The sequence below is a fragment of the Scyliorhinus canicula genome, chromosome 22 (assembly GCF_902713615.1).
Source record: "Scyliorhinus canicula chromosome 22, sScyCan1.1, whole genome shotgun sequence".
Lineage (NCBI taxonomy): Eukaryota > Metazoa > Chordata > Chondrichthyes > Carcharhiniformes > Scyliorhinidae > Scyliorhinus > Scyliorhinus canicula.
Genome location: NC_052167.1, coordinates 695,624 through 711,880, shown reverse-complemented (window position 1 = coordinate 711,880; position 16,257 = coordinate 695,624). Strand labels below are relative to the sequence as shown.

Here is a 16,257-nt window from a genome sequence, read left to right as displayed (position 1 = left end):
TGAGGCGGTTGTGCTAACCACTAGGCCACCGTGCTGCCTTTGTTATGCTATTCCAATGGTGCTACACTATCATGCCTTATCTTGTCTTTCCAGTTAAAGTGTAGTGTTCTTTCCAAATGGATAGAATAATATTCTTTAAAATTCAGGATATTATCACAAAATATCTCCTTCATGTATTGCACCTTTTTAAAATATTATTGTTATGACACTGCAGGGTTTGTGTGTGGCGTGGCGAGGGGCACAACATGGAGGTCATGGCATCCCATTACATTGCTTCTCTTGTCCTTCTAGATGACAGTTGTTGCAAAGCACGGAGTGTTGCTGAAGCAAGCTTGGTAAATCCGACTGTCCCACCCTCAAATAGGAGTACATTGTGCAGGCGGCACGGTGGCGCAGTGGTTAGCACTGCTACCTCATGGCGCCAAGGAGCCGGGTTCGATCTCGGCCCCGGGTCACTGTCCGTGTGGAGTTTGCACTGTGTCGTGTCTGCGTGGATCTCACCCCCACAACCCAAAGATGTGCAGGTTAAGTGGATTGGCCACGCTAAGTTGCCCCTTAATTAGAAATAAAATAATTGGGTAATTAATTGGAGAAAAAAAAAATAACTAATTTTTTTTTTAATGAGTACGTTGTGCATCCAGAGATGTTGGGATATGAGTGCTTTGTGAATCAGAAGATGTTGAACGTGGGATCAATGTGGAATACAGCGAGGAGCCAAAATGTAATTTAAAGGAATTTATTCTCCAATCACTTCATTCTAAACAGTCTCAAAGCTCCAGGTTGTTTTTCTACAAGCCCAAGTTGGATAGTTGATCATTCATACCAAGAGAAAACTATTTTGCTGATTTGGTAAACTTTGAGAGAAACCAAACAAGTAAAGAGAGCTTTTTTAAAAAAAAATGGAGGAAAAAAAACTATTGTTGCTTGAAATCATTTTTATTTTTAAACATTGAGAAGTTAAATAGCAAGAAGAAAACATACATGAGGCCAATTACATGATCAAATTCCTTATTCCCTGTAAAGTTTTTGGGAAAGGAAACCTTGCGCATTGTTAGTCACCTTTTACCGAAAATAAGAATGGAGTTCTAATCTGTGGCCATCCTCTAATTTGTATATTAACTACTCTGTGAGGGGCTTCCGCAGTCGCAGAAAACCTTTTGGGAGTACAGACAAAACATTTCAATTATGGCAAAGATCCAGATGATTTCTCAGTAATGCTGACTGTTGAAGGCCAAGTTCTTTGGCCAACATAAGGCACAACAGGCAAGCAGATACTTAACACACCCCTACCCTGTCTTACATTTGAAGTTTACGAAACTTGCAACCTTTAGTAGGTAAATGGTGTTTCCCCACATCCCGATAATGCTCTCAGCATCCCAAAACATACTTCAATTTAGAGTGGGAGCTAAAAGGTGTTCAAAAGCTGAATAGGTGCTTTGAAGTAACCCTGCACCAACGTGACTTGAGAACATCTCAAGAGGCTGACAACCTCATTTGGCTGCTGGGTGTGAGATGCCGTGGGCCCAAAGAGTGAGACAAACCCAGGTACGTACACAGAATTGTATTTATTTCAGAAGTGCGAGACACACAGAAACAGGTTACATGTAGGTAACTAAAAGTACGGAGTCTCAAAATGAGTGAAACTTGGCGAGATTGGTTCAGGGCAGGACCACTGATTATCTTTGCTAGCTAACAATGGGTGGATGTTGGGGCTTTGTGCTTAAACCACAATAGTTCTGAACTATTTGGGTTGGAACTGGTGACTTTGCCTTTTGTCCAGCCCACCCTCAAAAGCTGAAGTAATTTCTGAATGCAAGGTTATTTTACTTCAGCAATCATTTCAAAACGTAGATGAAGGGATGAGATAAAACAAACGTAGGAATGGTTCCCCAAACACAACCAATAATCGTCCCAACAAGGACAACCCCAAATAGTATCTGACTTCATCTGTCCAATCAAGAGGCTAAAACCATTCTTGACCTGTCCCAACAACAGGCTTGGACCAGGAGAGCCAATTTAAAATAATGCAAAATATATGATTTGCAATGGGAAGCTTTCCCAGATGCAGAGACCAGATTGGTTCTGCTTGGGTATTTGAATAAGGGAAACCACATTCAGTTTCACATATTTTGGACTCTTATTTTTAGTGAAGTAACTAAAAACACTGAATACCGCGTACTCTTAAAGTTTTTAAGAATGCTCCTTACTAACCGACAACTTTTTTTTTGCCAAACAAATTCAAGCAGGCTTTAAGGTAAACATCCATCAACTGCAGCGGTTAAAACAAGATGCACCAATCAGTTCTGTTTTATTAAATACTTTTCTTTAAAGTTCAAGTCCTATAGTAACAAAGCTATGAAGATCTACCAACATTCATAACAAACAAACACTGGGTATTTTCATTTATATATCATGCAAAATTCTGCATCGATTGCCTTATTTAAAACTATAAGATATTAGCCCCATAAGATACAGTAACAATGCAATTAATTTACGTTGCCTCTTTTAAGCAGGAATTTTATCATACCAAGCTCAGGCTTAAATTATGTAGTACATACTGTCCAGACTGTGCAAGAATGTTAAAGATGCGGAACTAGGTACATCATTATTTTTGTCAAGTAAACACATACAGTGAAAATATTGACCATAAACAACACATGCATAACCTCTGTAAAACTGCATATATATTTTAAATGTGTGACCATTGTATCCTCAGGTGGCCAGCCCCCTCCCAGCGAGCACGGTGGTGTCTTATCATTGCAAACACCTTGTGCCTCATGTTTGATCTTATACTCTGGAGTAGGATAATGTTACCTCACTCTACATTGACACCATACCTCAATGACACAAGGCAGAGTATAAACCACCAGGCAGTCCGAATGGTCATGATCAGTGACTAGATTACAGCATACTGCAAACTTTTGTATGCAAAATGACTCAGCATCTTTTAAACCAAAGATAAATTTACTACACTGAGATCACGACAAAAACTTCAATATTATACATTCATATTAATTTTGCTGTAGAGAATACTGGAAGAAATGTTAACAGATGAGAAAAATACTTTTTTTGTGTGTGCTCCATTTCAATAAATGAGATCGCAGCTTCACTTTGCAATAGTTTGTTAGGAGAGAGAGAGAAAAAAAATACAGTCGCCTAGAAGTATTATTTTTTTTTTGTTTCAGTTTCACAGAACAGCGATGTCTTAAGTCTTGGCCTTCAAATTTCAACGTATATCGCCTAACACACTCCAGAAGGGTTTGTGGTTTAGTATTTAACCTTTACCCCTCATTGACAGGAGCTGCAGTTTGCATGGTTTCCTCCTGGCACCTTGACCCTGAACCTACCATATCAATATTACTCGCGTAGTGACAATTACTGATCAGAGTTAAGTAACCTTGATTAAATCTCGACAAGAATGGCATACTTTATATAAAAAAAAGATCTCTGAGCTCTACACCGGCTGTTAGCTTTGTAATTTTTAGTTATTTTATTTTTAAATTATGGATGTCCATACTTTGGCAAGGAACAGGTTCAGAATCTACTTCGTTATGAACCACTGCCATCAAACAAGTGAGTTATCGGGTACATATACAGCAGCCATTTTATCTGTACACCTCCCATACAGCAGAAACAAACACGATGGATCCATGAAAACAACACATAGGCAGCCACCACAGCATCATACACATGCAGATTGGCGCATGGTGCTGCTGGTCTCCAAGAGTTCCCCACGACAGTGATCAGCTTCAGTCCACTGTTCAGACGAGAAGTCTACTCCAGCATCTCCAAACTGCAAAGCAGAATACAATGTGTTCACTGTGTGTTTCTTGCTACCCACTCGCAGTTTCGTGAACCTGCACTACCGCAATATTATTCCTAGACCGTAGCACCTCCCCCTGCACCCCCCGGGCAAAATGGCACACACAAAACCAACTGTGCCAAAACTTTATAGCAACTCGTCATCACAACTCAACTCTTTGTTTCCCTACCTTTTGCTGGAAAGCCCTCTGAAGCCCCAATATAAATGAGATGAGTAGACTATTGGGCGCATGCCCTCCATCTTGACTTCCTCCAAAATGCCAAAAGGGCTACTTCAATTATTCACGGAGCACCAATAAATGTCTCATCTTTAACATACTGAGTGGTGGTGGTTGGGAGTGGGGGGAGGAAATAAGATCATAAGACATAGGAGCAGAATTAGGCCACTTGGCACATTGAGTCTGCTCCGCCATTCAATCATGGCTGATATTTTTCTAATTCCCATTCTCCTGCCTTCTCCCCATAACCCCTGATCCCCTTATTAATCAAGAACCTGTCTATCACTGTCTTAAAGACACTCAGTGAATTGGCCTCCACAGCCTTCTGCGGCAAAGAGTTCCACAGATTCACCACCCTCTGGCTGAAAAAATTCCTCCTCATTGCTGTTTTAAAGGATCGTTGCTTTAATCTGAGATGGTGTCCTCTGGTTCTAGATTTTCCGACAAGTGGAATTATCTTCTCCACGTCCACTTTATCCAGGCTTCACAGTATCTTGTACATTTCAATAAGATCCCCTCGCTTCCTTCTAAACTCCAACAAGTAGAGACCCAGAGTCCTCAAGTGTTCCTCATACGACAAGTTCTTCATTCCAGGGATTATTGTTGTAAACCTCCTCTGGACCCTTTCCAAGGCCAGCACAGCCTTCCTTAGATATGGGGCCCAAAACTGCTCACAATACACCAAATGGGGTCTGACCAGAGCCTTATACAGCCTCATAAGTACATTCCTGGTCTTGTATTCTAGCCCTCTTTACATGAATGCTAACATTGCATTTGCCTTTTTAACTGCCGACTGAACCTGCACATTAACCTTAAGAGGATCGTGAACAAGGACTCCCAAGTCCTTTTGTGCTCCTGCTTTCCGAAGCATTTCCCCATTTAGAAAATAGTCTCTGCCTATATTCCTCCTTCCAAAGTGCACAACCTCACACTTTTCAACATTGTATTTAATTTGCCACTTCATTGCCCATTCTCTTAGCTTGTCCAAATCCTTCTGCAGCCCCCTTGCTTCCTCAGTACTGCCTGTCCCTCTACAGATCTTTGTATCACATGCAAACTTAGCAACAGTGTCTTCGGTACCTTCTTCCAGATCATTAATGTATATTGTAAAAAGTTGTGCTCCCAGCACAGACCCCTGAGGCACAGCACTAGTCACCGGCTGCCATCCTGAAAAAGACCCCTTTACTCCCACTCTTTGTCTTCTGCCAGTCAGCCAATCCTCTATCCACGCCAGGATCTTACCCTTAACACAATGGGCCTTTAACTTGCTTAACAGTCTCCTATTCGGCACCTTGTCAAAGGCCTTCTGGAAATGTAAAGAAATCACGTCCACTGATTCTCCTTTGTCTAACTTCCTTGTTACCTCCTCAAAGAACTCTAACAGATTTGTCAGATACGACCTCCCTTTGACAAAGCTGTGCTGACTCAGTCCTATTTTACCGTGCACTTCCTAGTGCTTCGCGATCTCATCTTTAATAACAGACTCTAAAATCTTACCAATGACCGAAGTCAGGCTAACTGGCCTATAATTTCCCGTCTTCTGCCTCCCTCCCTTCTTAAACAGTAGTGTTACATTAGCCACCTTCCAGTCCTCTGGGACCCTTCCTGCCTCCAGTGATTCCTGAAAGATCACCACCAATGCCTCCACAATTTCTTCAGCTATCTCTTTTAGGACCCTGGAGTGTAGTCCATCCGGTCCAGGTGACTTATCCACCTTCAGATCTTTCAGTGTCCCCAGAAAGCAGAAATGTATCTGCCAAATGAGATTCACACGACATGGATCTGGATATTCCATTCAAACCAATTTAGCTCATCCATCCACAAAGTCTTTGTAGTTCTATGGGGATAGATCAGGGGAATGGGACTGACTGAATTGCTGTACAGAAAGCCTGCATTGATGCACAGGGCCGAATGGCCTCCTCGGACTGTTATGCCTCTAATAAGTTCCCCTCCTGTCACTGTCAAACTGTTTCCTTAAATACTTCAGGTTTTCACTCCTTCCCAGGAGCCTATTCCATGCCTTGACCATTAAGTGGTCAATCTTCTTGATTTCCATTCTTAAATTGGCCTCTTTATTTTAATTGATGCTTCTTTGTCCAGCTTGAATGAATGAGCTTGAAATAGTGTTTGAGATTTAGTTTTTCCTGGATCACCACTGTTTTAACTCAAGATGCTCCCTCATTCGCTTACAAGATCAAAGCCCAGGTTTCTCCAATCTTCCCTCGAAACAGGACATGTTTTGTAGACGTGGCTCCCTTTGAGCCACATTCCTGGAATGGGCTCAACCAACGGAAGGGGAGGCTTCATCCATGGGTTCCATGGATGCCTTATCTCATTCCCTTATCCTGCGCCTCTACTCCCCTGGCCCAGTGTCTATTGAGGCGCAGGTAACCCACCCACCACCTCAACCAAGGAAAGGGGAGATGGAAACATCAGAGCACATGATAAAAATGGAGGGATACTACCTGCACAATGTGTTCACTGGAGTGGAGCAGTGGGGGCTCCTGAGCAGTGGAAGTGTATGTTCTGCCACTTTCCTTCACGGCGGTGCCAGACACGGGTCTCCTCGGATTGCGTAGTCCTTGGCCTGCCCTGATTGTCGATGTACTGTGTGAGGCGGATGTAGGCAATACAGGCAGCATCCTCTCCGATGAGGTGGACGTGGGGGTTGAGAATCGTAGTGTGGATTGGTTTACTGTTCTTTGCCAACACTAAAAAAAAATAACGCGACAATTAAAGCGCTAGGCAGGTTACATCAGATCATGTCCGCTTCAAAAGCAAGAGCTGCATCGAGCCACCACAATCAGACTCATTTGTTTGAAGATAGAAACATGGGAAATTGCAATTAGGTTTTCCGTACGAAAATGCAAAGCTGTGGAAAAACCAACTTATCTATTTTGTTCTTTTTTTGGATTCTCATCCTCCCTTTCATTTAACTCCCCAGTAGTGCCCAAATGATCGGACTCTCAGCTTCTGCCAATTGAACAGCTATTTCTAGTGTCCAATAGAAAATGTTGACGAGCTACAAGTGTGGCCATGGTGCATCAGCCATAAGTGCTCACACAATACTTCATGGCTGAATATTTCCATGACAATCATCTACCATCATTCAGTGAGCGAGAAGGTAAAACCATTCAATAACAATCAGGTAAACCCTTATACACTCCGCTTTGCATCTTACCATTTTACCAATAAAGCACCAAAAAAGGTTAAGGTTCAGATGCCGGCGTTGTGCAATGTTGAGCACTGGTCAACAACACTGTCCATTCTTTATTTTTACTGCATTTGCCAATCAGAAATGCAATTGTCCATATCTGGATTCCCAATTCCTCATATGTGGCTTGTGGCTCATATACTACCCCAGGAAAAGACCGCGGGCATTTCTCTCACGTTCACTCCCCACATGGAAACACCTCATGTCCCCCTGGTGTTCCTTCCCCCTCCCCAACATCCCAACCGAGCACTGTAGAGGTGAGAATATTTGAGCGTGACATACGCAAGCACCTGCTCCACTAATCTGCAAAGCATTCAACATTGTAAGCTGCAAGGTCAACATCACTCATTCAATTTTTCTCTGTCAACTGGCGCAACGTAATTACAGGTTTCAGACAGTAGGTGGCTCTGTGAGTGGACCGACTGAAGCTGCTGTCCTACCTCCATCATCTTATCACTGGGAAGGTAGCAGAATGGTAATGGCACTGGACTGAGAGATCCAAAGATCCAGACTTACCCCACCCCCCAGCAGCGGCGAATGGAGTTTAAATTCAACTAATAAAATCTAGAATGATAATCAGTAATGGTGGCCACGAAACCTGATTGTTTCAAAAACCTATCCAGTTCATTAATGCCCGTTAGGGAAGGAAATCTGCCATCCTTACCCGGTCTGGCCGACATGCGACTCCAGACCCACAGCAACGTGGTTGAGTCTTAAGTGCCCTCTGAAATGGCCGAGCGTGACACACAGTTCAAGGGCAATTAGGGATGGACAACAAATGCTGGTCTTGCCAGCAACGTCCACATTCCAGGCAAGAATACATTTTTATAAAATTGTGTACACCTGGCACACAACACAACTTATATTCGTCAACTAACCATGGGTAAGACGGAGGGAAATTTGCCAATAAGAAAAGAACCGACCCACATTCCCATCTTTGCCTGGACAGCGTGCAATGTGTTGGAATTTGGGAGGTATTTCACTGTGTTGCTACGCCAGCAGAAAGCTGGTGCGATGCAAATCTTTGCAGTTCAGATTGAAATCTCATACTTACAGTTCTCAAAATAGAACTTGTGGAAATCCATTCCCTCCACGAGGTTTCCGAGGGCTTCCGGTTCAAATGAGGTTAGACCTGGGTCACAGATTTTCCTGAAAGACACCAACCCTCTCTTTACGCTCAGATTCTCAAAAAGATTGCAACGAGGTTTTGTTTTTCAGACAGGCTTTAACGCAAGAGCGGCTAACGTTTTAATTGACATGCAACCTGTAATGATACCGCGGGAGCCGGGTTAGCTCAGTCGGCTGGCCGGCTGGTTCCTGATGCAGAGCACTTCAATTGCCGTACCGGCTGAATGTATTCATGAAGGCCCCACCTTCTCAACCTCGCCCCAGGTGTGGTGATCCTCAGGTTAAGTCACCACCAGCCAGCTCTCCCCCTCAAAGGTGACAGCTGCCTATGGTCATCTGGGTCTATCTGACGACTTTACTTACTTTATTAATAATACTGCGGTAAAACTTTGCTCAGAAGTTTTTACACGTTTACAGCGCAGTCCATTCAGTCCATCGAGTATGCACCGACCCTCTGAAAGGGAACTCTGCATATGCCCAGGCCAACTCCCTCACCCTATCCCCATAACCCTGTGCATTAATCATGGCCAATCCACCTACCCTGCACATCTTTGAACTTGGGAGGAAACCGGAGCATCCGGAGGAAACCCATGCAGACACAGGGAGAGGGTGCAGACTCCACACAGACAGTCACCCAAGGCCAGAATTGAACCTGGGCTCCTGGCGCGGTGAGTTAGCAGTGATAACCACTGTTCCACCTGAAAGGCAACAGTAAAGCAGGGGGCTCAATCTTGAGCCTCATTATTGAAATAAGTTCCAGGAGGTTTTTTTGCAAGCGGCGTCCATATTGAATTAACTGTTTGGTGAAACACTCGTACGTTTTGCCATGGATTAAAATGTCACATCAAATGTGTTGCCTTCCTCTCGTATATACCGTCCTTGCCTAACTAGGCTGCAGCCAGAGCTTTGGATGAAGACTTGGGGAGCGTTATATAAAGGATACGAAAGTTATGGAAAAGATGCCGTAAAGATTCATTGGCATATTACCAAGGCTGAAGAGTTCACATTGAAGGGACTTGAGAAGGTGGGGCTTTCTTTTGATATTAAGGGCTGACAGGTTAGAGGCCTTTCAGGATTATGTAAGGTTTTTAATCGCATTAATTTTTTGAGAGAGTGTGAAGGGGCTGGTTTAGCTCACTGGGCTAAATCGCTGGCTTTTAAAGCAGACCAAGCAGGCCAGCAGCACGGTTCGATTCCCGATCCCAGCCTCCCCGGACAGGCGCCGGAATGTGGCGACTAGGGGCTTTTCACAGTAACTTCATTGAAGCCTACTCGTGACAGTAAGTGATTTTCATTCATTTCATTTCATTTTCATTTCAAGATAGTCATAAAACAAATGTAAGCGAAAGTTTAAAAAAGTCATACTTTCCTTGACAGGGTGCTCTTGAAGAGGAACTCTGTCATCAACCATAGACGAAGCATAAACCATATTGAAAAGTGTGTGAAGATGATGCAGGGTCTTGAGGTTAGACCCGGTTGCTAATACGGCGGATAAACAGCGAGGGCAATTCTCCGCCCGCATTGCCCCGGCGCAAATCCCGCTATGTTGGGAAATTAGCTGCAGTGCCCTAAATAGGAACTGAACTGGGCGCCGAACAGTGCGCGATGCTCCCAGTCTGCTGCAGCTGCCGTGATCCAGTCAATACCCATTTAAAATCATCATTTAAATATGCCGGGTCAGTTGAACCCGGATTCTCCCAGCTCCTGATATTCTCTCCCCCACTGGCGCAGCATGAAGCCGGCAAGAATCACTACTGCTCTCCAACTCTGGAGACCAGGGGCTGAATTCTCCCCGGTCGGGATGCTGGCAGCCCGGGGGCTGCCCCACAATGGGAAATCCCATTGACCAGCCGGCGAAACGGAGACTCCGGACGGCGTGCTAAACCAGAAATCTGGCGGGACGGAGAAACCTGCCTCAGATGTGATGACCATGCTAGGGGCCTCGGAGGACACTGTAGCCATGTCTCTAGGTGGTCAGGGACATGGTGGCACTGCCCCCTGGCCTCACCAACCTGGAACTGTCAGGTTGACGCTACCCAATAGAAGGACCCTCCGCCAGCAATCCTTGGTTTGGGGAGAGGTGGCTGGAAAGATGCCAGTGATAGTTTCGGTGGTGGGGCGGAACTGAAGCCACTTAAAAAGGGTGCGTCGATCTCTGGCCGGCCATGTTTAGGCCCCGCCCCTCTCCATGCTGGTGCAAAACTCGCCACCCCCCCCCTCCAAATAATTTCCAAGTGTGGGTGGTTAGATCACGCCCAACTACCCATCAGAAATTGCTCCTGGTTTCCCGTCGGAGACCCCACACACCCTTTGGAAGAATTGGGCCCAGGATTGCTGGTTTAATGGGTTGAATGGCATGTTCTGTGCCGACAATATGGTGCCTTTAATCAGCAAAACATAGAGCTTCACTGGAGGAAAATCAGGGCCAGGTAAGGGTAATCAGATCCAGGGTCGCTTTGCAAAAAATTACAAGCACAATTAGGATAGAAATGATGGAGATGTGAAACATTGACCCAGGATCCGGAATTCCCCCCATGGTATGCTGGGGGGGGGGGGGGGGGGGGGGGGGGGTTACTGAATGTACATTGAGCAATTAAAGGGGTAGGGGACAGGGCAAATTGTCACTCCTTCAGTGTTCGATATCCCCTCGACTACAGAAAGTGCTTGGGGAACCGCAACAGCCACTTCAAACAGCCACAACCCGAAGGACACGTTCAACCAGCTCATCCATTATATAAACCTGGACACAAATGGAACTAGCACCAAGCAGCTTTGATTTATTTCTTCTTTTCTATGCCTGTTTAGCAAGGTCCTACTGATTTCTAAATTGCTGTTGCTAATGCACCCCTATAACGAGCACTATTTCCTGATCAGAGTGTGGGATTCGCTCTCCAAGATTAATGCCCATGCCTGTTTCGCTTCTAAACTCTAGTGTTTCATTTTGAATAAATCTTTATTACCGATGCTTATCTCCAAATTAAAATGTTTTCTTTTCCTTTGAAATAAAGAGAGTGAAAAGCACAACAGAATCTCAAGGAAGGCAGAGGTAAAACCGTGCCAATGTGAAATTACACAAGTTGCTTCCTTTGCAGGGGACAACTGTGACTTCAAAAAGTTTACCGAACAGCATCAGAAGTGTGGAGAGGGACCCAGACGGCCTCAGCTACGGCTCCGTGAGTAGCACTCTTGTCTCGGAGCCAGCGAGCCACTGCAAAGGCTTGGGCACCAAATCTAGGCCGACACTCCCAGCCCTGCATTGCCAGAGGTGCCTTCCTCTGCCCGAAGTCGGATTTAAATTGTGCCCACTTGGGGCAAAGATCCCAGGGTACCATTCAAAGAACAGAAGGGTAGTTAATCCTAGATTTGTGACTAAAGCAATCACACTTAAAAAAAAAAAGAGAAAGGGATGCTCATCATCACCTTGTTGGTTCTGGGATCTTGCTGTGTACTAATTAACCTATCGCGTTTGTTGCATTATAGCAGCGACTACACTATTTAAGTGTAGTATTGATTAAAGTATTTAATTGGCTGTGGAATGCTTTGAAACATGTTGAGGTGGTCCAAGGCACGACAGAAATGCAGGTCCTTCTTTACAAGGATACTACCACTTCCTACTCATACCGTGGAAGCCTTCCTCATTTTCCAGGGTAGTATTGCTGAAACTTTCACTGTAGGAGAGTGTGTTTATTAGACTGTACAACCTGGCCACTCCATTACCTTCAGGGAATTGGGATGTATTTTATCTGAATACATTTCATTATCTTCTGTTCTAAATCATTCTTTGAACAATGTTCCTCTTCCCACTTTTCTTGATAGCTGCGCATCAAATTGAAAGGCAACCTGACCTCCTCCTTTTCATCAGGTGATGCAGTCGTCCAAATGTTTATTTAAATCGGGATTTAAATATTAATATCGAACTTCAGCTCCATGGCATTTTCATGGAAATTGTTTCAGCTTCTATTAGTCACCTGAGGATATTAGTATTGCAATTAAATGCAACACCCGAGAGAATTATTTTCTGCATCGAGTACAAATGATGGTCTTCTCATAAATACCATAAATATTTATAATTATCCAAACTTGAAAAAGCAGATCCAGATTATTTATGTCAGCTCTTGCCAATTATCTGTCTGTCAATGTCTTGTATTCTGCACACAGCAGACATAATACTTCGAACTGTCAAAAAACTGACATATCTGCGATGTTTTTCTAATAATTTGGCACATCCTGTTCCCACCCCCCCACAAATGTTAATATCATACAGTTTATTTTGTACCGTTCTCTTATCGTCTTCTAATGTAGGGGATACATTTTTTGCCAGTACAGGTTTTTGTGAACACTGTGTCCTCAACAGCAGATGCCAGTAGGCTATTGAACGCTGCGTGGGGAGCAGAGAAGGGGGTGAGAAGAGGTAAAATTGAATCAAACCCACTCCTGTCCTCATCCCATTTCACACTGAGGGATTACTGAATAGTCACTGCAACGTGTAAAATTACACATGGTTATGGTAATAGATTTTTACAGATGCACCAGAGAAAGCATCCTATCTGGCTGCATCACAGTCTGGTTTGGCAACTGCTCGGCCCAAGACCGTAAGAAACTTTGCAGTGAATCATGAACACCGCCCAATTCATCACCTCCCATCCATTGACTCTATCTACACCTCCCGCTGCCTTGGGAAAGCGGGCAGTATAATCAAAGTCCCCTCCCACCAGGATTATTCACTGTTCCTAAATTCTCCCATTGGGCAGGAGGTACAAAAATCTGAGAACACGCACTAACAGGTTTAACAACAGCTTCTTCCCCACAGTTACCAGACTCCTGAATGACCCTCTTATGGATTGAACTGATCTCTTCACAAATCTTCTCTATTGAGCAGTACTACACTTCACGTGCTTCGTGCTTATGTAGTTACATTGTGTATGTCCTATGTTTTCTTTCATGATCTGTCTGGACTATACGCAGAACAATACTTTTCACCGTACCTCGGTACACGTGACAATAAGACACATCCAATCCAACCCTGGAGGATATTTGTTTGTCATTCTTCCTAGTTTGGTTCATTGGAAGCCAGTCATACTGTGTTCATTGCTTCCCTATTATTAATGATTCAGAGTTTCCTGGGGTCAGCATCACTATGTATTGCACTAAGTTAAAGAATTGCTCATTCAACGACTAGGTGATCTTGACTGTTAGGACCACAGGAGCAGGAGGAGGCAATTCTGTCCCTCAGGACTGTTCCACCATCACTTCTGGGCCTTTTGGCTAAGATGAGCGTGAGGTCAGGTGCAATGCCTGGATCTGGTGCGTCTCTCTTGTGGGGACCATGAATTGGATTCAATTTGGGTTGGTTTTTGGAGCAGGCAGGGATCTGGATTGGCAGTTTGTCCCTATCCACACTCTGACCTCTGGCTTTGTAACTCTGATAAAGTAATAAAACAAAAGGCTGTTCCGCCATTCAACTAGATCATGGATGATCGTCTACCTCAATGCCATTGTTCTTCACAATCTTCATATCCCTATATGCCATCAGTATCTAGAAATCTTAGCCTTGAACATATATCAATGACTGAGCTTCCACAATCCCCTGGGATAGAGAATTCCAAAGTTTTCCCACCCTCCGAGTGAGGAAATTCCTCTTCATCTCAGTCCTAAATGGTTTGTTCCTTATTTTGAGACTGGTCCTAGACACTCTAGCCTGGAGAAACATCCTTTCTGCATCGACCCTGTCGAGCCCCTTAAGAGTTTTCTAGGTTTCAATGAGATCACGCCATATTCTTCAAAAGTTCAGAGTACAGGTCCAGTCATCTCGATCTCTCCTCATAGGACAGTCCCACCATAGGACAGTCCCACCATAGGACAGTCCCACCATCCCAGCAATTACTCTGGCAAACCTCTGCTGTACTCACTCTATGACAAGTATATCCTTCCTTCGTTAAATGAATCAAAATTGTACACAAAACTCCAAGTGCAGCCTAACAAAGGGTCTTTACAATTGAATCAAGACATCTTTCTACTGAGTTTATTTCACCATGAACAACCTCCCAAATATGTTTTTTTTTAAGGTTGCATAAATAAAACTACACATGGTTAAGGTAATCAGTGGATTAATATTTGAGCTGCTCAGCTGAGGCAATTAAGAAACTGGAAGTGCAATTAAAGAAGCTTGCTTTCGAAGTGAAATGTTATGTATAGTTCCAGAAAGGTGGGCGTTTGCCTTCAGCCTTAATACTAAGACATCCAGTCTGAGTTGGCGAGGCAGTAATGAGTACCGCCTTGATTTTAAATGAAAACTATTTTCTTTAAATTGCTGGAACTGAGCCGCGTTTACGGTGTGTAGGTTCAGAACACCAACGTGGCTGAGCACAATACATTCTGTGCCTGTCTGTCCCCCATCCTCCCACATGTTAATTAGTATTATTCCCAATTCAGCACTTTCAAAGTACCGATGAACCCCAGTAACGAGCACTAAATTGAAAACCATGTGGTTCCTGATGAGTTTTTCCATATACAAGAAATTGTTTTTAATCCACCCCCTCTACCATATACTCACAGCAATAGATTAATTTCTACAAAGCACTGTGCCACCGTGCTACCCTCTGCACACATTTTAGAAACTCCTTTGCTGAATTTACTCCGTCCCAATGTTGTAATCAATGAACAGATAAAAAAACTTCCCCAGAATTCCTACTCATCTCCCTCGACTGTCCATAGGTTCCCTCTTATGTTTTCCTCCCACAATTATGTCTCCCAGCTGTTATCAGTCTTATTCCACTGAATAATCCATCAAGCATTTCAGCTGAATATCCTGACCTTCACCTAACTTGTCATAGAAAGACATTCGAACATGTTAGACGAGTCACAATGGAGATGGACTGAAGATCAATTAGTCAAATGTGAAGACAAGGAAGGTAAATTCGGAGTAATTTCAGCCTCTTTCTGACCAGTTACTGAGAATCCCGAACAGCTTTCCTGAAGAGCTAGTGTCATATGGTACAGGGAGTTGATCCACATCAAGTCTTTCCCTGGGGTTAATCAACTCCCTGTACCATATGACACTAGCTCTTCAGGAAAGCTGTTCGGGATTCTCAGTAACTGGTCAGAAAGAGGCTGAAATTACTCCGAATTTACCTTTGTTTTGCAAGTACAATCGACACCTTCTTGAAGCCTCCGCATGAAGTTGAGGTGACGGCTTACTGATCTGCCTCAAAACGGGGGATAAATAACCTTCCTAGAAGGTTTGCTTGATCGGAAGTTACCCGTCCTTGAGTTTTACTTCTGCCCTTCAAAGGTTGAAATATCGGCCAGTACTGGGGCACAAAGGGAAAGGTGCAGCGACATAGATCAAGCCCACCCCCTTCCCCATCTATCACACAACTGGTGGTCTCTCTTTGCACAGGAAGCCAGCAGCAAACCCAGTGTCCAATCTAATGCCTTGAACCAGCCTAAACTTACGTGTAAGCGTCAAAATCGCCATTGTTGATTGCTTCGATGAGCTGTTCGGTAATCTTGATGATGTCCTGCTTGCGTGCTAGAAGTTGTGGAAACATAGAAAGAAAAGAAAAATGAAGACCTGTCTCAGTAAAGTATCAGATGTCAGAACTAAGATTCTAGATAACCGAGTACTTTCGGTGCAAGAAAAAAAGAATATTGCTCTATCAGACATCAGGCAAATCTAACTGAATGGAGCACATTATTCATGAGGCACAGTTCCAAATAACACCAGCTCTGACTTCTTATCAGGATTTGTTAATGTGTCTCTACTGAGCAAAAATAATCCAGCAGTCAAACATGATGTTGCACTCTGTAATATTGGTTAAGGCTGCGAAGAGAACCCAAGCAATTTGATCTGTCAGACTCGTCAGCCATTGTGCA

At 43.9% G+C, this 16,257-nt stretch overlaps 1 protein-coding gene across 8 annotated transcripts in view; it reads right to left on the bottom strand.

The window, feature by feature from the left end:
* Positions 1-917: 917 nt before the first annotated feature.
* camk2g2 (calcium/calmodulin-dependent protein kinase (CaM kinase) II gamma 2) overlaps positions 918-16,257 on the bottom strand; it is a 394,966-nt gene continuing 379,626 nt past the window's right edge. For all 8 annotated transcript variants that reach the window (XM_038782783.1, XM_038782786.1, XM_038782784.1 and 5 more), the window contains 4 exons: positions 15,838-15,913; positions 8,309-8,403; positions 6,506-6,751; positions 918-3,793 (listed from right to left, as the gene is read on the bottom strand). In XM_038782783.1, the coding sequence (XP_038638711.1) occupies positions 6,519-6,751; positions 8,309-8,403; positions 15,838-15,913 (404 nt within the window). In that variant the 3' untranslated portion in view covers positions 918-3,793; positions 6,506-6,518. The remainder of the gene's footprint in view (positions 3,794-6,505; positions 6,752-8,308; positions 8,404-15,837; positions 15,914-16,257) is intronic.